General features: G+C 40.6%; 5 protein-coding genes across 5 annotated transcripts; 2 read left to right on the top strand and 3 right to left on the bottom strand.

Moving 5' to 3' along the window:
- Positions 1-318: 318 nt before the first annotated feature.
- Aspvir_009929 (uncharacterized protein) lies at positions 319-2330 on the top strand (the record flags this gene model as incomplete). The annotated part of the gene is made up of 2 exons (XM_043273067.1): positions 319-411; positions 504-2330. 2 exons carry the CDS (start codon positions 319-321, stop codon positions 2328-2330), a joined length of 1920 nt encoding a protein of 639 aa, XP_043129002.1.
- Positions 2331-2751: 421 nt separating this feature from the next.
- Aspvir_009928 (putative isochorismatase family hydrolase) lies at positions 2752-4047 on the top strand (the record flags this gene model as incomplete). The annotated part of the gene is made up of 2 exons (XM_043273066.1): positions 2752-3430; positions 3818-4047. The coding sequence occupies 2 exons, from the start codon at positions 2752-2754 to the stop codon at positions 4045-4047; spliced, it is 909 nt and encodes a 302-aa protein (XP_043129001.1).
- A 111-nt stretch (positions 4048-4158) lies between these two features.
- Positions 4159-5447, bottom strand: Aspvir_009927 (uncharacterized protein; the record flags this gene model as incomplete). Its single annotated transcript, XM_043273065.1, has 5 exons — positions 4159-4491; positions 4539-4772; positions 4826-5027; positions 5074-5168; positions 5253-5447. The coding sequence occupies 5 exons, from the start codon at positions 5445-5447 to the stop codon at positions 4159-4161; spliced, it is 1059 nt and encodes a 352-aa protein (XP_043129000.1).
- An 879-nt stretch (positions 5448-6326) lies between these two features.
- Positions 6327-6946, bottom strand: Aspvir_009926 (glycoside hydrolase family 11 protein; the record flags this gene model as incomplete). Its single annotated transcript, XM_043273064.1, has 2 exons — positions 6327-6630; positions 6750-6946. The coding sequence occupies 2 exons, from the start codon at positions 6944-6946 to the stop codon at positions 6327-6329; spliced, it is 501 nt and encodes a 166-aa protein (XP_043128999.1).
- A 1908-nt stretch (positions 6947-8854) lies between these two features.
- On the bottom strand, positions 8855-10057 carry Aspvir_009925 (uncharacterized protein; the record flags this gene model as incomplete). The annotated part of the gene is made up of 1 exon (XM_043273063.1): positions 8855-10057. The coding sequence occupies one exon, from the start codon at positions 10055-10057 to the stop codon at positions 8855-8857; it is 1203 nt and encodes a 400-aa protein (XP_043128998.1).
- Between the last annotated feature and the right edge of the window lie 11692 nt (positions 10058-21749).

The following is a 21749-nucleotide window of genomic DNA, read 5'->3' as shown; positions in this document are numbered from 1 at the left end:
CTGACAAGGCCTCGTCATCTCGTGGGGATTTGTGGAACGCACCGCCGGCGAGATCGTCCTCCAGCAATCCCGGCATCAGCGTTGGAGATCCAATAATGATCTGGAAACCAGCTTACTGAAGACTGAAGCAGTCTCGGCAACGTACCGATCAACGGCTCCTTATTTCCCCTTTTTGAAATTATACAAGCCTTAGACTGTACTAGTTTGACAGGCTGTGATGGATCTGACCCGCATTTTCTTGTCTTATCACTCTGTCGCAACATTAATTGACACTCCCAGTGTCTTTCTCTCTTCCCTCGACTTTTCAAGTCTCTCACAATGCTGCGATGGGCTTCAGCATTATTGTTGCCGCTCTTCCTGCATAATGTGGCCGCACAGCAGCATGATGAGGATCTCATGTCCTTTGTGACGGTAGGCTACTTATGTTTCTTTCTTTTTCTGCCGCCTAACAAACCGCTGCGAGAGATCGATCACCGTGCTAATACGAGATCTGCCACCTCCAGCTTCCTCAAATACGAGCCTTGAAATTCGACGTCCACTACCAGGATCGCGACCGTGTGAGTCCTGGCTATTGGTTCGTCGCTCCGTATGGTCAGATCGAGCCCGAAGCGCCAACCCATCGATTCGAACAGTATCAAGTTGGACCGTATATCTACGATGGCGACGGCACTCTCATCTGGGCTGGATCGCCCATGTTCGACAATCGGAACGTTTTTGATTTTAAAGCGGTCCACAGTATCGGGGATCAGCCGCATCTCTCGTTGGTTTGGCAGCATTCATGGGACTTTGAAGACCAGGGCCATGGTGTGATTCTGAAAAACAACTATGAGATTCAAAATAAGCTCCCCCTCCGGCCGGATTTGGGCTCCTTTGATATTCACGAATTCAATATCCTTGATGACGGCAAAACGGGCCTGGCGATGACATATCGAGAGAACGAGATCGGTCTGGAGGATTTTGGGCGCCCCGAAGAGCGAACGGCGGTCCTGAGCGGTGGATTCGTGCGGCTGGATCTCAACACCGCGGACATCTTGTTCGAATGGGACTCCCTCAACCAGGTTCCCTTACACGAGTCGGTCCACTATGGCCCCGACTCGCCGCCGGAAGGGCGTCCCGGCTGGGACTATGTGCATGCCAACTCGGTCGATATGAATGATGCGGGAGACTACATTGTGTCCTTTCGCTTCACCAACACCATCTACCTGATTTCGGGGGCGGACGGACGCATCTTGTGGCGGCTCGGAGGCCAGCACAGCGACTTTGTGCAGGATTTTACCTTTTCCAAACAGCATGACATCAAATTCGTCGAGTCCAACGGCACTCACCACATCATCTCCTTCCTCAACAACGCGTCCGACGAGGATACAAATGACGAGCCCGTTTCCTGCGCTCTGATTGTGGAGCTCGACACCGCCGTACAACCCATGACGGCCAAGGTCATCCGGCGCTACAACCGCCCCGACGGGGGGCTGACCCGGCTGCGTGGGAACGCGCAGCTGCTTCCCGACAACAACGTTTTTGTCGGCTGGAGTGAACGTGGGTACATCACCGAATTTGCGCCCGAAGGCGAGGTCCTGCTAAGTGCGATGTTCAACTCGACTCGCTACTCGACCTACCGGGCCTACAAGTTCGAGTTCACCGGCCGGCCCAACACGCCGCCCGACCTCGTCGCCTCGGTTGCCGGGACAGACGCTTCCGATCTCGCGACGACGTTTTATGTCAGCTGGAACGGGGCCACCGACGTTGCGCGCTGGAAATTTTACGCACGCGCCGCAGCCAACGCGCCGCCTGTCCTCATTGGAAACACCACCAAAACGAGTTTCGAGACCATCTATATCGCCCACGGATACCTGGACTGGGTCTCGGCCGAGGCGGTCGATCACGCCGGCAACGTCCTGGGGATATCGCGGGTCCATCGGAGCCGCGTGCCCGGCGACTGGGCCACAGCCGGGTTCAAGGGCGAGGCGGCAAAGCTGCATCCTGCCGATCCCTACACTTTGTACTCGCAGAAAGAAGCCGACCAGCAAACCGGTACCAAGACACCCCTCGCTGCCGGGCTCGACGACGCAGATACAAGCGGTAACAGCGATATCACTCCTGTCGACACGGCTGCGGAGGAGGCCCTCCGGATGGCGCAGGAGACGTATGAACTGGTCCGGGACTTTGGGGCTCTGTTCACGTCTGTGTTGCTCCTGTGTCTCGTGGCTGGGATTGTGGCGTGCGTGTATACGGTGCTTCGTCGGCGGCGCACGAAGCCGTACCACCACGTTCCGACTGAGGACGGCCTGCCCGAGGAGCAGATCCGGCTTCGGTCTACGACTCATGAGTGAGTGTTGTACATTCTATTCTGTATATAATATGTTTCATTCGATACCTAAACTTCACACGATGACATGTGCCATTCCCCAACACAACCCTCCGGCTTTCGTATCCTGCATTTATATGGGTGTGGAGGGCGTATAACCTTTGGAGACGCAGTATGTGTCCACATCTGATATCCTCCCAGAAACAGTCGATATGGGCTGATCTATAAACGCAAATCTGATTGGCTGTTGAAATATATGACAGCGCCAAGAGACAGCTTCTTATTCTAGCCAATCAAATCACTCAATTCAGTCCATTCGTTGCTGACAATTGCTTTCTCCTTGAGTCATGTACGATAGCAGTATATAAAGTAAACTACCCAATATCAATTTGCAATCAAATTGCAACCTACATTTACTCTAATTCAATAACTACAGCCTATACAAAATGCTCAACCTCTCCGTCCCCACCGCCCTCGTCCTAATCGACAACCAAGCGGCCTTCTCCCACCCAACCTACTGGGGCACCTCGCGCTCCAACCCCAACTACGAAACCAACCTGCAGTCTCTCCTCAATGCCTTCCGCACAGCCCGACAAACCAACCCCGCCCTCCCCCTCGAAATCATCCACGTCTTCCACTCCTCCACCTCCGCAACCAGCCCACTCCACCCCGCCGACCCCAGCAAAGGCGCGCACCCGCTGGACTTTGCGCAGCCCGCCTCGGACAATTCAGAGCCGGTATTCTGGAAGAACGTCAACTCGTGTTTTATCGGGACGGAGTTGGAGGGGTATCTCCGGGAAAACGGGATCAGGCAGGTGTTGTTTGCGGGGCTGACGACGGATCACTGTGTGTCGACGACGGTGCGGATGGCGGCGAATTTGGGGGTTGTGGATGTTTATCCTGACGGGCGGCCGGAGGTACTTCCTGACGGCAGGCAGAGTGAGAAGGCTGTGGAAAAGGGGGTTGTGGTGCTTGTTAGCGATGCGACGGCGACGTGGGCCAAGGGCGGGTTTGATGCGGAGACGGTGCATGCGGTTTCGGTGGAGAGTCTGAGGGGGGAGTTTGCGGAGGTGATGCGTACGGGGGAGGTAGTGGAGTGGTTGGCTGGAAATTCCCAGATAGGGAGTATTCGCCACTGAGCTGTGGCATGACAGTTGCGGAGATCTTTAGGTTCTTGTATACATGGATACCTCGAGGTCACCGCTTGGGAACCAATGATGGGTTCGTATACCATTGTCCTGACATCATCATGATTGATCTATATATATAAAGAACATGCTGACCTCTGTCTCCAGAATTATGTATTAAGAAAATGATACCTCTTTAGTGAACACACAGTCCCATATCATGTCCCTGAGACCCATCACCACTACTATCCGGACAGCCGTCCGCTTCAGACCCCTCCCCCTCCTCAGAGCCTATCATCCGCCGGAATATCATTCTAACAAGGGCGACAAATGCAAGTCTTCATCACAGCCAGAAGCGTATCACCGCTAATCCATGGTAATGTAGTCTACATCCCGCCCCAATACCCCGACAACTTTGAACTTCCCTCCGTCATCAAGGAGAAGGACAGCAAGGCCCATGAGAGATGGGAGGAGATTGACTCGACAGTAAGCGAGGCATCGGTCAAGGCAGATCGGGGCGATGTCCAATTCGAGGTGAAGCAGCAGGAGGCGAAGAGTACAAAGAAAGCAGTTCGGCCGGACTTTGAGGCTGAACCGACTGTTCACGATATGTGATGTCGCGTCAAGTGTTCCATATGTCTGTCTCGTCTGCGATTGCGACTGCGTCTGCGATTGAGAATGTAACTGTATTGATATCTACTCTTATGTCTATTGAGATTGAACTAATTAAGCTGCCGTTTCCATCTCCCGCACTTCCACCTTCCTGTCTACCTGAACATCTCGAGCATGCTGCCCCGGCGTCACAGTCCGGCCTCCCTTGGACGTCAAGACATCCCCTGTAACTCCCCCCTTGGCAAAGAGTAGCGGGATATCCTCCAGGCCCTTCGTTTCAGGATAGAAGCAGTAGACCATGGGGATGAAGGCGGCATTCAGCACCGCAAAAACAGCCATCCAGTTCCACCCGGACGCAATCGCCTGCATCTTCGTGCGCACCCGCGTGGTATTGATCTCCGCCGGATAGAACCACGGCACAGGCAACCAGCCCACCCCATAGAACAGCTGAAAGACAAAAATAAACGCCGTGGCACCGTACGCGGCCCCCTCACGGTCCAGCGAGAGGAGAATCGAAAACCATCACGAAACACAGGCACAGGCCCGCCGAGCACGAGCGCCAGGTTGCGGCTCATGTGCATGTTCTGCTGGAAGAGGACGGGGGCGTAGTAGTTGATCATGTTGGAGCCGGTGAACTGCTGGCCCAGCTCGATGGAGATGGTGAGGAGCAGGCGGCGGAGGTTCTGCGTCTCGCCGACGGTGAAGAGCTCGGCGAATTTGAGGGGCCGCTGCGCTGTTCTTCCTCGAGGCCGGTTTGGATGTCGAGGAGGGTTCTGCTGACGGTCTCGTCTGCGAGCGGCTTGTCTTCTATCGCGGCGATGACGGCACGCGCCTCCTCGTGCCGGTCGTGCTGGACCAGCCAGCGGGGAGTCTCGGGGAGGCCGATGACCTGGAGGATGAGGCAGGGGGCGAAGACGGACTGGAAGGAGAGGGGGAAGCGCCATTGGAACGAGGACTCGGTGAAGCTGGTCCCGTAGTCCATCCTATCACCTCGTTAATATCATGCATCTAAAGAGAGCGGCAACCTACCAATAGGCAATCACGACCCCCAGAATCGTAACCGTCCCCTGGAGGGTGAGTAGCGCCCCCCCGGATCCGCGCCGGCGAGCATTCACTCTGGTACACTGGCGCCGTCGACGAGTTCATCCCGTTCCCGATCCCCGTGATGATCCGGCCAGCGATAAGCTGCGCAACGAGCCGAGAATCACCGTTCCGAGCACCATGAGCGCCCCACCGGCCATGAGTATCGTGCGGCGTCCGAACCGCTCCCCGATGAAGTAGCAGACTATCGAGCCCACCACGCAGCTGATATCATACAGCGCAGTGATGTCGCCCTGCATTGCGGCGTCGGGGTTGTTGAAGTCTCGGCCGAAGCGGTTTTGTGCGCCGATTATACCGGACATGACCCCTGCTTTCGTCAGGGTGAGTTTAGGAGGAAAGGAAGAGAGGACTACCTTGGTCGAATCCTAGCAGGAGAAAGGCCTGGCAGGAGGCCATAAGGCCTTGCCTCGGAAGCTGTGTTTCAGAGTCGCATGCTGTAGAGCTTCGTGTATAATCGGTAGTCTTGAGTGGAACATATCGAAGCTCGCGGACAAGGCCTGGGATCTATATCTGACCAGTCCCTTCGTGGAATATTGCCCTGACGGCAGTGAGGATTCCCCATAGGCAGGCCAAGACAGATGACGATCATCAGAAGCTTTCTTGCTTTTGATTTAGGAGATAGAGCTGTATGTGGAGACAGCTGTCATAGTGCACATGCACATCTCTGGGCCCTCGGGGTAAAGCCCCGAGTCCGGGGAAGATGTTGCCCGGAATAAAGACAGGCTTGAGGATAACAAATGTGAGGTAATGGTGCTATATCGCAGACCAAATTATTGAACACTCGATATGAGGATATTAGAGTGAACTAAAGGGTATTGGTCAGTGCGACAGCTTATGCTATGGCTGAAAGAAGCTTTGTGGCTTGTCGTACGGAGTTTAATATAGTGGAATGTGATCATATATTAGCCAAGAAAGCTAGTACTCTAGACAGCCATTTCCAATCCATAATAATCCTCCGCAGAATCTTTGACTTAAAGAGTGACAGTCACTACTATTGACAAAGGTTGCTATACAGCCAAGTGCCATGTCAGAGAACCAGCTCTCTGACCTGCTTGCACAAAGACAAGAGAAGATCAAAGCGACAACTAAGAAACAGTGATAGTAGCAGACCCGCTGCTCTCGTATCCCTCTGTCGCAACAATCATATAGTTATAGTCTCCCAACTCCAGACCCGCCCTGGCCTATGCATCGAAGTGGTTCTTCGTCGTCATAGTCCCGCCCACCTGGTTCGAAGTCTGAACAGACCAGTACTGGTTGAAGGTCGCCGTGTCCTGGATCGAGGGCGCATTCTCCCGGGTCGTCTTGTAGATATTGTAAGTGCCGCCGTCGCTCTCGACGGTGCCGAGAAGGGTAGCTCCAGTGGAGGGGTTATAGGAGCCGTAGCTCTCCAGGATGTAGTATTCGACCAGCGGGCTGGTGGTCCAACCGTACACGGAGAGGTAGCTGTTTCCGCTGGGCGTCCAGGTGCCGCTGTAGGTGACCGTTCTGAATCCATTAGCATTGGACAATGAAGCAGAGAGGAGAAGAAAGCTTACTCGGCACTGGCTGGGTTCCAACCCTTTCCAGCGACGAAGTTGCCGCAGTTAGTCTAGTCGACGCTGTACTGGCCGCCGTTGCCGTTGGTGTAGGTCACCTCACCGCCGCCGTCGGTCCAGAAGGAGTAGTAGTAGCCGTTGTTTGTGCCTGTCTGAGAGGCGGTGATTTGACGTTTGGCTAGCTCGACGTATTTCTCCGAGCCGGGCGCAGCCAGCACGCCAGCGACGGTGGAGAGAGCAAGAGCGAGAGACGAGAAGGAGACCATATTGCAATGATTGCTCGATTGCTTGATTGCTTCGATGGTGAGGAGGAGGTCCTGGTGGCAAATTCATGGCTTAAGTATTCATCGCTTCAGCGGATTTCAGCCGATGAAGGATTACGAATCTCATGATTCAGGTAAATTGTTTCGTTTCATGTTGTGATCGACACCTACTTTTGCCGGTGGGCCGTTAGATATTATAACTGGATTGAACGAGTGATCGGCAGCATTGTCTCAGTTTCGCCGAAATATGAATCACCTGGAGCATTCTATGTCTCGGGAGGAGCGCAGACATGACAGGAAGATTGCTGTGTCATATGATGGTCTTTCACCTTTGACGATACAAGATCAACCGCATTCTCTGGTCTATTTAAGCTTATTGATTGCCAAGGATAGGCTTGAGCACTGCAGAGAAACATCTGGACGTCAGCTTAATGCGTGTCTCAGAATAAGCATCACAAGAGCTGTAGAATGCGGGGCAGATGAAGTATCCCCGGATTTGCCGGCTATGCAAAAAGCGATCATTGAATGTACTTTTACCGGATAAACGATGTCTGAGCAGTAGAATTATCCTGCATAACTTCCATCAACATGGGCTAGAATAGCCTACATTTTGCCGCCAGCCGTGACGATGCATGGAACTTTAGCCGATTGTCGACAGTCGAGAGGAACTAGTCGGAAAAAGTGATAGCTAGGGCTAGATGCTATTTATTTCTTGTTCGACCTGGACTAGTAGATATGTCGTTCTCAGCCATCGAAGCCCAGGATATTATGTTGACAACTTACGCGGCCCAATCTTCCAAGTTCTGTAATGACTCGGATCAGTTTCTGCCGTAGCTATTGAGGCTATATACAATAGCAATTCGCGATGCATCGTTTATTGGCATTGTTGAGTGAAATGATATGAGACCGATATTCAATAGATCTGGAGCTGCAGATATACTCAGTCCATTTATCATGTACCTTCATATAATCAATAAGTGCATACATTATAATCCCCCATTCTCTGTTTTCACCGCAACATACGGCGCTCCAACACGATTCAGCACCTTGACCTCTCGGGGCTTGAGGTACAACGGCACCGTCGCGCAAAATAGTCCTTATAGTACGGCTTATTCGCTTGGACCTAGCCAATATCAGATTCTGCAGCATTTCCTCCTTATACCAACTAAACATACCTATGATCCATTCCTTCGGTTTTGACCTGCCCCCGTCAGCTAAGCTCTTGCATATCAATGGCGGGCTACATACCAGTTTTCTACCCGTGTGACTGTCCCCGGATTCTCAGGTCTTGATAGACCTCGAAGAACGTGCATTCAGGCTCTGCGATGACTTGCTCGTATACTGACTTGAAGGCTTTCCAGAATGTAGGAAGATTCGCAGGGTCAACGTAGACCGTCATGTGGGGAGATGCCTTGGGAGATTGTCATATTGCAGACGAGAGATTGTGAGTTTGAATGGTAGTGATCTTTGTTAGATTAACTGTTGGTATAGGGTAAATTATTTATTCTAGAGATTAACGTTGAGGTGGTGATGATTGACTATCAAGTGGTCAAGCATAACGTTATGCTGGCGCTTGGCGTCAACAATACGGTTTGATTATGCGGAGACATGCGCCTGCTATGGAGGAGTACTCATGGATTGCCATGACATGTCGCTAGACCCGAGAACTGTCTACAAAAGAGAGTTCGCATATTGCAAACAGGTTGCTTGATGGCTTCATTATGCAGCTCTATCGCTGATGTTGATCGTAAGGAGTGACACATTCGGTATTACATGATAGTGAGAGACAGGCAAAGGGACGCAGGCTCCAATGATAATTGAAGCCACACAGATCTAGACACAGACACAGGATAGTCAGACAGGTATTAGAAAAGTACAGCAGTACAGGATGGATCTTGGCTTTTCACTCCTTCACTCATCGCAGTCCTCGGAGTCATCACCGCCCGCGGACGAGTCATCGCCCGAGCCAGCGTCATCACCGCACTCGTCGCAGCCGGAGTCACCGTAGTCATCGCCGTTGTCGCCACCTTTGTCGCCACCAGTAGTCGCGTCCGCGCCAGTCTCGTCGCAGTCTTCACCATTGTCAGAGCCCGACCCACCAGTCGTAGAGGCACCGGCCGAGGCGCTCGCACCGGCACTAGCTGACGCGGAGGCAGAGGCAGAGGCCGGGGCGCCGCTGCTGCCAGTTGCAGAGCCGCCCATGCTGATACCACCGGGGCTGGAGCCAGAGCCGCCAGCAGAACCAGAGCTAGAGCCAGAGCCAGAACCTTTGGTCGAGCCAGAGCCGGAGCCGGAGCCAGTAGTAGAGGCACCGGAGTCACCACCTGCAGAGCCTCCGGCGGAACCTCCAGTAGAGTCGGTAGGAGAACCTCCGGGAGACCCTCCGGGAGAACCAGCCGAGGAGCCACCAGCGGAACCTCCAGTAGAACCAGAACCAGAACCAGTAGCAGAAGCGCCAGTGTCACCGCCTGCCGAGCCACCTGCGGAGCCTCCAGCAAAGCCGGTAGCAGAACCTCCGGGAGAACCACCAGGAGCACCAGAGGCAGAAGCACCGGGAGAACCGGTAGCAGAGCCACCAGGGGAACCACCGGAGTGACCGGGAGGAGAGCCACCAGCAGGTCCACATTCAGAGCCTTCGGCGCAGCCACCAGCGGATCCTCCGGCCATGCCGCCTGCAGAACCTCCAGCAGAACCTCCAGCGGAACCTCCGGCCATGCCGCCTGCAGAACCACCAGCACTCATTCCCCCTTCACCATTTTCATCACAATCCTCGCCGGAGCCAACGCTGACGCCGATACCTTTGCCAAGGAAACCACCCAGACCACCCCCGAGATGACCGCCCAATCCGCCGCTGGCGCCAGCGGAGCCACTGGCCTCACCCTCACAGGCTTCGCATTCAGCTGATCCGCCAAGAGCGTGGGAGAGCAGACCAGACAGGAGGCCGAAGGTACGTGCCTCCACGCGAGGTATCGCCTTGGCAGGGTGGGAGATGGGAGTCAGGAGTCTGCTGCTCCGAGTCGGGGCGGTAGAATCTTGATTTTTGGAAAGAGTATGCACTGGCGCAGCCAGTGTTGAAGTCGCCGAGAGGGCGAGAAGAGAAAGAGCGAGATGCATATTGAACGAATGGAAGAACGATGGGTTTTATTGATTGAGAAGAAAAGAAACGAGAGGAAAAGAAGGAGGAGATGCTTCTACCAGAGGAGCAGTGAGTGGATTGGTGGATGATTAGGAGGAAGAAGATGGGAAGTTGAGAGGTATTTATGCATTTGTGGTCGCTCTCTGACGTTGAGGAGATATTCTTCCTGCCTTTGCAAAGGCATGATTCTATTCCGGGGGGATGAAATGATGGTGTCCAGAGGGATAGGGCTTGATGGTGAACCGAGTTTTGGACAAAGACATGGACATGGGGTGAAACCTGCTAGCAACCCGAGTTGGGGCTCCAAGGGCTGATCGAGTAGCAAGCTACTTTGGGTAACATCGTTGCTACATAATTTGTGGAGACGTCGTTGCGATAGTTCTGTCCACCATGAGTGTCAGCTGCATAGACAAACCATGAACGAGCTGAAGGGATACGAACAGAAGCGAATTCGCGCTTAACATCATGACATTAGAACACGACCTAGCACCCATGACTGCAACGGACGAACCGTCATCATACTCTACAGTGCAGCTTCGAGATCCAATCTCGAGCCATTGCGAATAGAGTTATCCTGGCGGAGACTCCAGCCCTAGCGCGAAAACATCAAGGGAACATCGCACGAACGAGTCCTCGCTCTGAACGGTCCGGCTCCTGGTCAACTCTTGTTATTCGCTCAAGCTCGGGTTTTGGATCGTCTGATGCCGGCTAGACCATGCGATCACCAGGGATCTACTCCGTAGTTCGGTTTGAGATGTTCTAATTTTGGTCTTCCGATTACCCGTACCATGCATAAATCATTGGACTGCCTTTTTGGGCAAAGAAAGCGGGAAGAATCAAGCTGTAACGAACTAGTGATCTACCCACGAAGGCAAGCATGTGCCAGGGATCATGACAACGTTCGCACTTGGGTTCGAAGGTAATTCGAACCCTCGGTATGAGTCTGTCTGTATGAATTCAGTTTCCTATTGGTGTGAGTCAGTCAATGATTCTGTGTAGCCTGTCCACATTCGTAGCGACAGTCCCGAACTCACCAGGTCAAGGCATGTGAGAGAAAGCCAACAAGTCACGAGCCTGGACTCCTGAGCAGTTCCTCTGTTGCAAACCATGACTAGCAGGGCTTGAAACTGGCTAGTTGGCTCAAAAGTGGGTATCACCAAACTCCGATCTTCGATGCCAAGCACCGGACTGTTTCTTCTTTCTGCAGGAACCTTGCAGGCTGGAACGTTCAGGGAAGATGTCTCACTCCTAGGTGACCTATCCATCGGCTCTCGATGCCGGAAGGACCATTAAGCGATGTCGCCGGCTCCTGCTGAGGTCCCACCATGACCGTGAGTGAGTGTGTGTAGGTAGTGAGCAAGTAGATGAAACGCATGGGTCTTGAGTCTCTTGACTAGAGGTAAACAACCCCTAATGCCAAGACCTCGGCTATTGCTCCAGAACCTTCCCCAATGTTGATCTACTTCTGATCAATAATGGGAAAATCTTGGAATTGTTATCTATGGAGTAATATCCCCTGTTTTCAGCCTTGTGGATGTTAACCCAAGTCAACTACTGCTAAATATAGTCATTACTGAAACCCGACTATCCACTCGTGAGGACTCGCAGCTATCCGCAACCTGGAACTTCAACATATGGCGCAATGCGTTATTGCCTCAAGTTACACTGATCCCGGTGCTATAGTGTACGAGGGATATTGCATAGCACTCTGAAGAGTAGGTCAAGCTTTATTATAATTAGGAGTCATGAGCTAGGTTATGTCCAGGTTAGACATAAGTTTAACTAGATAGAAGAGATATTATAATAGAAAGTAATTTATTCCTTCCTAAAATAGCAGTCATAATCTTTAGTAAAGAATAATATAATTAGAAGGAGATCCCTCTACCTTTAGTAATAATATTATTATTATCCTAGTCACCTATCTTAAGGGTTAAGCCCTGAAATAGGTATGAGTAATTAGCTAGAACTAATACTATATTTCTCTACTATATTACCTCCCCCCCTTACTGCCTAGTCACCCTTAATAGATCTCCTAAATTAAGGAGTTCTATCTTTATTATAAGACTTAGTATTATCTTTATTATCCTTATTATTATCTCCTTTTCTATTATTATTCTTATTATTATCTTCTTTTCTATTACTATTATTACCTTTATTAGGCTTCTTCCTACTATTATTAGCTATACTAGTAGTATTATCTTTATCTTCCTTATTATTATTAAGATCTACATCACCAGCACCCCTAGTAAGGTCTAGCAGAGGAATATTATTATTTCTTTTGTCCAAGGTGGACATAAGTTTATTTACCAGAGTCTTAGGCGTAATTATAAGTATTTGTCACGGACTAGAAGCCATATAAATCTATAACCTAGATTTGGATGGTAAGAAATTGCTAAAAGGTTCTAACTAGGGCTGTGATGGCTGAATATAAAAAGGGGTGTGTAAATGGTTAATAAGGTTATATAATAGGGTTGATTATTATATTAATTACTATGAGATCATATGACTACTAGTATTCTTACTAGACATAAGTTTATTAGTGCCTAAGGCAGATTATAAGTGCCTAATAAGGTTTAAGTATTTAGTAGGCCCTGCCTGCTACACTACCCCCCCTCTTATATTAGGGCTGGTATGCTTCCTAAGTATTAAGTACTACTATATTAATAAAGTTAATAGCTAGCTCCTATATAGGCTATTTATAACCTACCTATTTAATAAGGTACTCCTTCTAGTAGCCTCTTCTAACCTATTTCTTATGCTCTTATAAGATTTCTTTAACTAGGTACTTAGCTTTATTATTAACTAGTGTAGCTAGCAGTTAGTAGTTATTATTTAACTAACTTAGGAATAGATTATTAGTAGTAGGGTGCAGGAGGCTAATATAGAATATATTATAGATACTAGGAGGCATATCTAATTAGTATATATATAATCTAATAGCCTTAAGTACTATAAATTTTATATACTATATATTAAGCTTCTAGCTTAGATAGTCTATTTAGATATTCTATAAGTCTAACTAGACCTTTAATTTTATAGTATACTATAGGGCTACTATATAGGAGTAGTTTAAATACTCTTCTTAGTATTACTAGATAGTAGCTAGTTCTAACTAGGCCATCTCTATAACCTTCCTTATCTTTATTATAATTATTATAGCTCTATCTTTTAGTAAATAGGCTATACTAGTAGTAGTAGCTTTATAATCTAGTTCCTCTATCTCTAGTAGCTTAATATTATATCTATAATCTAAGAAGAATAGGCTAACTCTTATACTTATAGCATCCCTACTATTAATAGTAAGTTAGGCTATTAGTAATAATAACTTCTAGTTACTTTAAGTATAGTTATAGAAGTTCTATAGGTAAGCCTCTAATATTATATTTATCTATTTAATCTAACTATCTATCTATGGATAGAATACTATTAAGAGTTATTATTAAATACTTAACCTCTTATAAAAGTGCTCCTAAAACTAGCTAATAAACTATAGGCTATAATCTAATATAATTATACTAAGAATACTATAATATCTAATAAACTAGTTAATTAGTAGCTAAGCTACTATCTTAGCATCTATTTACTTATAGGGTACTAAAATAATACCTTTCCCTAGCCTATTACTAATAACTATAATATCTTTATAGCTATTAGAAATAGGTAGTTTTATAATAAAGTTAATAGTAATCTTATACTATTTATAATCTAGGATTAGCAGGGGTTTTAATAATCTTTATTATTATTTATACTAGACTTAGTTAGTGCTATACTTATTATAGTTCTATATAAATTATTTAATATCTATAGATAGCTCTAACTAATAAAAGTTCTAAGTAATTATAGTATATAGTTGTCACACCCTGGGATCCGTCTCTGCTGTTCTATGCTAGTCTTATTAGAACAGGGTGATATAGTCCCTAGACTATATCCAATACTTGCCTGTGGCCTACCTACCCAGTAGCCTTATAGATGTAATGATACAATGACCTCTCAGGGATTAAGGATAATCTAAAGGTAATATAAGAATAATAATAGTAGAGATAGAAGCAAGGCCTATTAAGTATATATACTTAATAGTAAGAGAGTAGCTAATAAATTAGACTAGCAACTTTATACTTAAGTAAGATATTAATATTAAATATAAGGAACTAAACTAAGAGTGCTAGATATAATAATAATAAGTATCCTTATATATCTATAGTTCCTCCCAGTGGTATATATATTAGTATATATTTAATATAGATATGGTATATTATATACTCTAATAGAGTGGTCTTAGCATACTATTTATATACTACCTAGTTATATATCAGGTGTAATCCTTATCCTAGTGAATCCAGCCTAGTGCCTAAGGCTCTATAGAGTAATTCTAGGTGATGATGGAAAGGCCATAATTATATATAGCTTTATATTAGGAACTTATGGTCTTCCTATGATTCAGTGATTATAATTTAGTTAGTTATTATTATTCCAGGATTCTGCCTGTCACGTCCGCCTAACTTTAGTGCAGCTGTGTTGGTGTTGTAACATATACTAATTTACTCTCTTAGCTACTATTTTAAAACTAATTATCTTTATTATTATTACTAAGTCCCTTATATAGTAATAACTATAGCTAATTCTTAATAGATAATCTATAATATTATTATCCTATTTTTCTTAGATTTAAGCCTAATACCCTACTATTCTTTTTATAGTTTCTACTACTATCTTTATAATATCCTCTACTTCTTTCTATAGTACTTTATCTTTCTTTTTCTATTTATTAAATCTATTAATCTTTCTAATAGCTTCCTAAATAATATATATCTAGGTATTCTAGACTTTTTATTATAGTAGTATTCCTTCTCTAATCTCTTTATAAATTATATACTTCTCTTTATCTATCTTATATAGCTATAGTTTTTAATTAAGTTTTTCTAATATATTATTAGCTTCTCTTATCTAAGTTTTAATATATATCTAGCTTACTATTATAATATCTCCTAGGGCTAACTAAGCTTTTATTCTTATAGAGATAATAAATACTTTTATATCTATATCTATAGTATTATCTAAATTCTACTTATTTCTTTTTACTTTCTTTATAGCTAGGGCTACTCCCTACTTATAGGGATTCTTTAAGATTTTATCTATAGTAGATAGTAGCTAAATAACTTTATTAAGAATAGAATAATTTTAAGAAAGAGAATTAATAAAATTAAGGACTTTAGATAAAACTAGAAAATAAGAAATTTATAAGATAGTAGTTATTTTATTATATTATTTATAGATAAATAATAGAGAATTATATAATTCTTTAGTCTATAGAAATTAATATAATTAGCTAGATATTAATTAGTTAGATCTAGGTTAGGGAAGATAGAAATATAAGTTTAAAATACCTCTCCCCCCCCTAATTTATAGTTAATACCCTTATTATTATAAGTATAAATTATAAATTAATTAAACTTAATATAAGGGAAAGGTGAAAGAAATAGAAAGTAAAAGGTAAGAAAGAATAAAAGAAAAGTAAGATTATATAAGCTACTTATAAACTAATAAAAAGATTAAAGACTAATAAAGAAATAGTAAAACCTTATTATCTAACTTTAGATACCTTAAATAAAGTATTTTATACTTATAAATTATAGTAAAGAAATATAAAATAACTAATAAAGTTAGTTTAATTATAGTAAAGGGATGATTACTATAAATAGTAAATTATTAGGGATAAGATCTTTATTATAGATTATTAGTTAAGTTAAATCTCTTTAAGCTATATCTATATATAGAGATATAAAGATAGAATCTATCTTATCTAAAACTTTAGCTATACTTAAGTTTACCTTACTAGATTAATTTAAGATAAAGAACTACTTTAACTAATTACTATAAACTATTATCTAGAATATAGCACTATTAAGTTCTTTTAGTAAGTATAAATTATTTATAAGAATCTAATAAATATAATATAGTCTTAACTATCTAAATATTATCTTATTAGAATATAAAGTTTCTAGCTTACTATTATAAAGTAGAATAAGGTTATCTTTTTATAATACTTCTCTTTAGAGATAATTCTAGTTATTAAATATTTTATCTCCTTTTTCTCTTTTTTACTAGACTTTTATAATAGCTTTAGTAGTATCCTTATCCCTTTATTTAATCTATCTTACTCTTATTATAACTAGATCTCTAGTATCTTAAATCTTATTCTAGGGTAGTATCTATTATATTAGAACTTCTAATTCTATTAGTAGAATAGCCTCCTATCCTATAAGTATCCTAAAGGATATTATTCCTATTATACCTCTTATAATATTATAATTAGCCTAGAGAACTATAGGAAGGTATTACTACTACTAGATACTAGTTCTAGTAGTTAATATTCTTAGGGCTTTAATAATTAACTTATATCTAACTTTAATAAACCTATTAGCTTAGTAATTATATAATAATATCTAAATATAATAGGCTTTATATCTCTTATAAAGAACTATAATAATATTCTTTATTTCTAGACTATTATCTAAAACTAGAATCTTAATATAACCCTATCTTATAAAGATATCTTTAAAGATAAATTTAGCTATAGCTACTATTATTAGAGTTATTATTACTTAGACTTCTATTTATCCTAATAAGGATTCCCTAGCTATAGCTAAGTAATATAGAGTTATACTCCTATAAATAATATAAATAATATCTATATACTATTTTTAAAGTAGTTTACTAGATTTAGTAAGAGTTATCTTTTTCTTAAGCTATAATTCTACTACTCTTTAGCATCTATTATAAAATTTATATTAATCTAAAATATCTTTCTATAAGCTAGACTACTAATATTAGATAATAATTTTATAGTAAGTACCTTCTCTATCTTAATACCCTAATTTATTATATATAGTARATAAAATTCTTTATTATTATTACTTATTATCTACTACCCTATAAACTAGTTTAGACTTCCTAGATCTTCTAAATAGAATATAATCTTAAATAAGAAACTTTATAGCCCTTTTCTTAAATCTTTAAAATTTACTAGTATCTATCTTATTAGGCCTTTCTAAGGTTAATAACTATTTTATAATTTAGTATAACTCCTTTATCTATATTTCTAATTTAACTAAGAATAATATATCCTCTCCTTAAGAGTCTAGTAGTAAAATATAGAATATTATACTAAATTATATATCTAAAAACTCTTTAATATTATTATTTTCTACTTCTTAAATATCTATATATATAGGTAGTCTTTAAGATAAATTATTAGCTATAGTATTCTTTAAACCTAGAATATAATAAATAATAAAGTTAAAGAGTTAAATTTATATAATTTACTATACTATTATAGCTTCTAAAAGGTTAGTTACTATCTAATTTAATTATATAATTAGAGTTATAGTATCTACTTCTAATATAAAATAATATCTATAAAGCTAGGTATAAAACTTCTTAAGAGACTTAAGTACTATATAGTACTTCTTTTTTCTAGTATTATAATTTATCTCTATATCTATCTAGATACTACTTTTAAAATAGATTAGATATCTCTTATTAATTCTAATCTTATATTATATTAAATTCCCTCCCTAACCTTCTTTACTAATATTATAGGTAAAAATAACTTTTTTTATCTTTATTATTAATCTATTCTTAAGCTTCTTTAGATATTCTAAAAACTTAAGGACTAGAACTAATATAAGAGCTATCTTAAGCTAATCTATAGTTAGTTACTTAGTTCTTCTCTAGATAAAGATTATATCTTTTTAGAAGAGAGTATAGATAGATTCTATAATAAAGATAAAACCTTTAATCTATATCTAATAATATACTATAATACTAATAAATAATCTAGCTTTATATATATTCTAATAGGGTAGCTAATCTATAATCTTAATAATCTTTATTTTCTCTAGATATCTTCTATTATAATTATAAATAAAATTTATAATCTTAAGAATAGATACTAAAAATTAAGACTTTATTCTAGAAATAATAAACCTTAAGAGTTTAATATTATAGAGTATTTAATCTAAATTAAGTAAATATTTAAAAATAAATTAATAAACTCTAAAAAGTATTTTTTTTTTATTATATCTTATTTTTAGTTCTTTTACTTCTATATTATCTAAGAAGAGGCTATAATATTTTAAAGTATTATCTTCTAGTACTTTTTCTATTATATATTAAAAGATTAGTACTAAGTTTATCCACCCTTAGGATAGAGTAGTTATTTAAAGTAAATCTAATAGTGAAAAAGAATAAGAATACTAGTGAGTTATATATATGTAGATAACAAAGGAAAATCACTAGTATAAAGGGGAATAGATAGCTTTAGTAGAATATTAGAATAAAATAGTATAAGATGAAATGTAATTAATGAATTATCAATTTGATATAGACTATAGAGAGGATATTAAGGGTATATTTATAGGTAATCCCTCCTAGGCCTAGACTATTCTATATTTTGAATAATCTTGCCACTAGCCTTATATTTGCCACTGACCTCATAGTGATCTCACTAATGATTCATAGTTAGATCATAGGCCCATGATGATCCATGGTTATAGTTAAAGGTTATCCATAGTTATAGGTAATGGTTAACTATGGTAGGAATCTACTATAGTAAGTTAACCTATGGATATGACTAGGGATGAACCATAGTATAACTCCTTTTCCAACACCCCCCCTTAAGCTAAATATGGGAGTATTTAGATTAGACCTTTAGTCTTCTAGTGCAAAAACCTTATAGGAAAAAAGGCACTAGYATATATATAAACTAGTATTAAAAACCTTTATAGGTAAAAATTATACTAGTTATATYAGCTTAGAATRAATRGYAATTCTTTTCATAAGGCTRATTTTATAAGGATAAAACCCTCTTAGGGGATAAAACCTYATTATTTTATATCCTTACTAGGTCCCAGACTAGCYATTTTYATAAATGATTTATGTAGYAGATTATTCTYATTTTTAGTGAGGAAATCAGCTAGCTGGTATTTTCTAGGAATATAGATAAGTTCTACTTTTCCTTCTTGAATAGCCTGTCTATTAAAATGATATATTATTTCAATATGTTTAGATCTTTTATGAAATTCAGGATTTTCAGCTAATTTCTTAGCTGAATTACTATCCACTAGGATCCTAGGGGTCCTAGCATTATAGCCTAGTTTTAGATGATTATTTAGATATTAGAATATGCTATTCAGATATATAGCCTCTTTTATAGCCTCTTTTAGAGCTATATATTTAGCTTCACAGCTGCTTAGGGCTATAGTTTTCTATAGCTGAGAATTCCAGCTTATAGGGTTATTAATCCCTATATTACTATTTAGGCTAAATATATATCCTGAAGTAGATTTTCTTTGATCTAAATCATTGCCCCAGTCTGAATCAGAATACCCTTTTATAAAAAGGTTATTTCCTTTGCAGTTATACACTAGGCCTAATTCTGGATATCTTAATAGATATTTCTAGATCCTATTTAGGGCATTAAAATGCTTACTATTAGGATTGCTTATATACCTAGCACAGTAGGTAGTGCTAAAGGTGATATCAGGCCTAGTTTTAAGGGTAAGATATAGGATAGAATCTATTTATTTTTGATATTTATTAATATCATTCTCACTAGCTTGGCTAGTATTTTTTCTTAATTTAATTCCTGGTTCCCCAGGGATTAAAACAGGCTTATAGAGGTCATATATACTAAATTTCTTTAGGAGTTTTTTAGTATATGATCCTTGGTGGATGAATATTGATTTTTCCTTATAATTTATAGAGATATCATTCCCCAGGAAGGTTGCCACAGAACCTATTTCCTTTATTTTTATATATTTTTGAGCCTTATTAGATATCTCTTTGATATAGGCCAGATTTTCATGTATTATCAGAATATCATCCACATGGCATATAATAATGCATTTATTAGTGGCATTTATAAATATACCTTCATCATAAGGAAGGACATGAAAATCTAGTTCTTTTAGGACTTTAGTTAGATATTTATACCAAAGCCTTGGGGATTGTTTTAGGCCATATATAGCCTTATTTAGATGGCAAACCTTATTCCTATATTTAGGATCATTATAGATCCCTATAGGTAATATAGTATATATATCAGCATTAATATCAGCATGCATAAAGGCATTTTTGATATTATATTGCATTATATGCCATCCTTTATTAATAGCTATTATTAGAAGTAGATGCCAGGTTTCTATTCTGCAGGTAGTAGAAAAGGTTTCTAGGAAATTAATTCCTAACCTTTAATAGAATCCTTGGATCACCTATCTAGCTTTATATCTAATAGTTTTTTCACTATTAGTTATATAGCTATTATTTATATTATTATTTATAGGTTTTTCTTTAAAAACCCATCTACCCTTTAGGGCAGTTTTCCCCTTAGGAAGATCAACTATATCATAGGTATTTTACTTTTCTAGCTTATTAACTTCCTCTAAGTATGCCCTTAGCCATTCATTAGAATTAGGGCTATTAATAGCTTCTTGGAAGGTATTAGGCTTATTTATAGTAGTAGTAGTTAGAAGGAATTCTACTAGTTCTTCCTTCTTATTTAAGGAATTCATATAATTCCTTAATATAGTATCACTAATAGTGAATAGGGCCCTATCTTCTCCTACTACAGAGAAGTTTATATTATTATATTCTTTTCTCTGGGGAATTTGAATTTCAATCCTATGATTAGGAATAGTTGATATATCCTTTATTTTAGACCTAGTTAATGGTCTATTTTGATTAGGGCTAGATTGACTAGACTCCTTTATATAGTTATTATTAGCTTTTATATCAATATAATCATATTAATTAGTATTATTAGATATAGAGGTATTTTTATTTAGCTTAGGATCTAGGAAACTATTCTCTAGGATAGTAACATCCCTAGACCATATAGCCTTATTTTTATTTAGATCCTATAGTTTATAGTGATTATATTAGCTATAGCCAATAATAATTGCTTTCTCCTTTCTAGGGGATAATTTATCCTTAGGTATATTACTATGATAGTATGTTATAGATCCCCAGATTCTAATATTTAGAATATATGGCTTTTCCTTATAGAATATTTCATAAGGAGTTTTGAATCCTAAGGCCTTATGGGGGGTTCTATTATATAGATAAACACTAGCTAGTAGTGCTTCTCCCCATAGATATTTAGGAGCATTTGCCATTATTAGAAGGGATCTAACTTTATTTAATAAAGTTAGGTTTATCCTTTCTATTAAGCCATTAGGCTCTTTAGTATAGATAGGGGTAGTATAGTAAATAATACCATAGTTATTTAATGCCTTTTGAAAGCATTTACTAGTATATTCAGATCTATTATTAGAAAAGAATTCTCTTATTCTTTTCTTATTATTATTATTCTCTGCTTGTTTAACATAATTTATAAAGGTCTGAAAGGCCTCATCTTTATRTCTTAGTAGGAATACCCATAAATACCTAGAATTCTTATCTAGGAAGGTTATATAATACCTATATTTATTATAGGTAGGTGATAAGGGTCCTCCTATATCACTATGGATCCTTTCTAGGATATTATATTCCCTTTTATTAAGGGATTCTTTATTAATATACCTTTTATCCTTAGCAGGGATACAGGTAGGGCATGGATTACTTCTAAAATCTTCTAAGTCTTGCTTAGATATAGTTATTCCTATATTACTT

The sequence above is a fragment of the Aspergillus viridinutans genome, assembly GCF_018404265.1.
Source record: "Aspergillus viridinutans IFM 47045 DNA, scaffold_9, whole genome shotgun sequence".
NCBI lineage: Eukaryota > Fungi > Ascomycota > Eurotiomycetes > Eurotiales > Aspergillaceae > Aspergillus > Aspergillus viridinutans.
The sequence above is the reverse complement of the archived record's forward strand: the minus strand, read 5'-3'. Positions and strand labels throughout refer to the sequence as shown.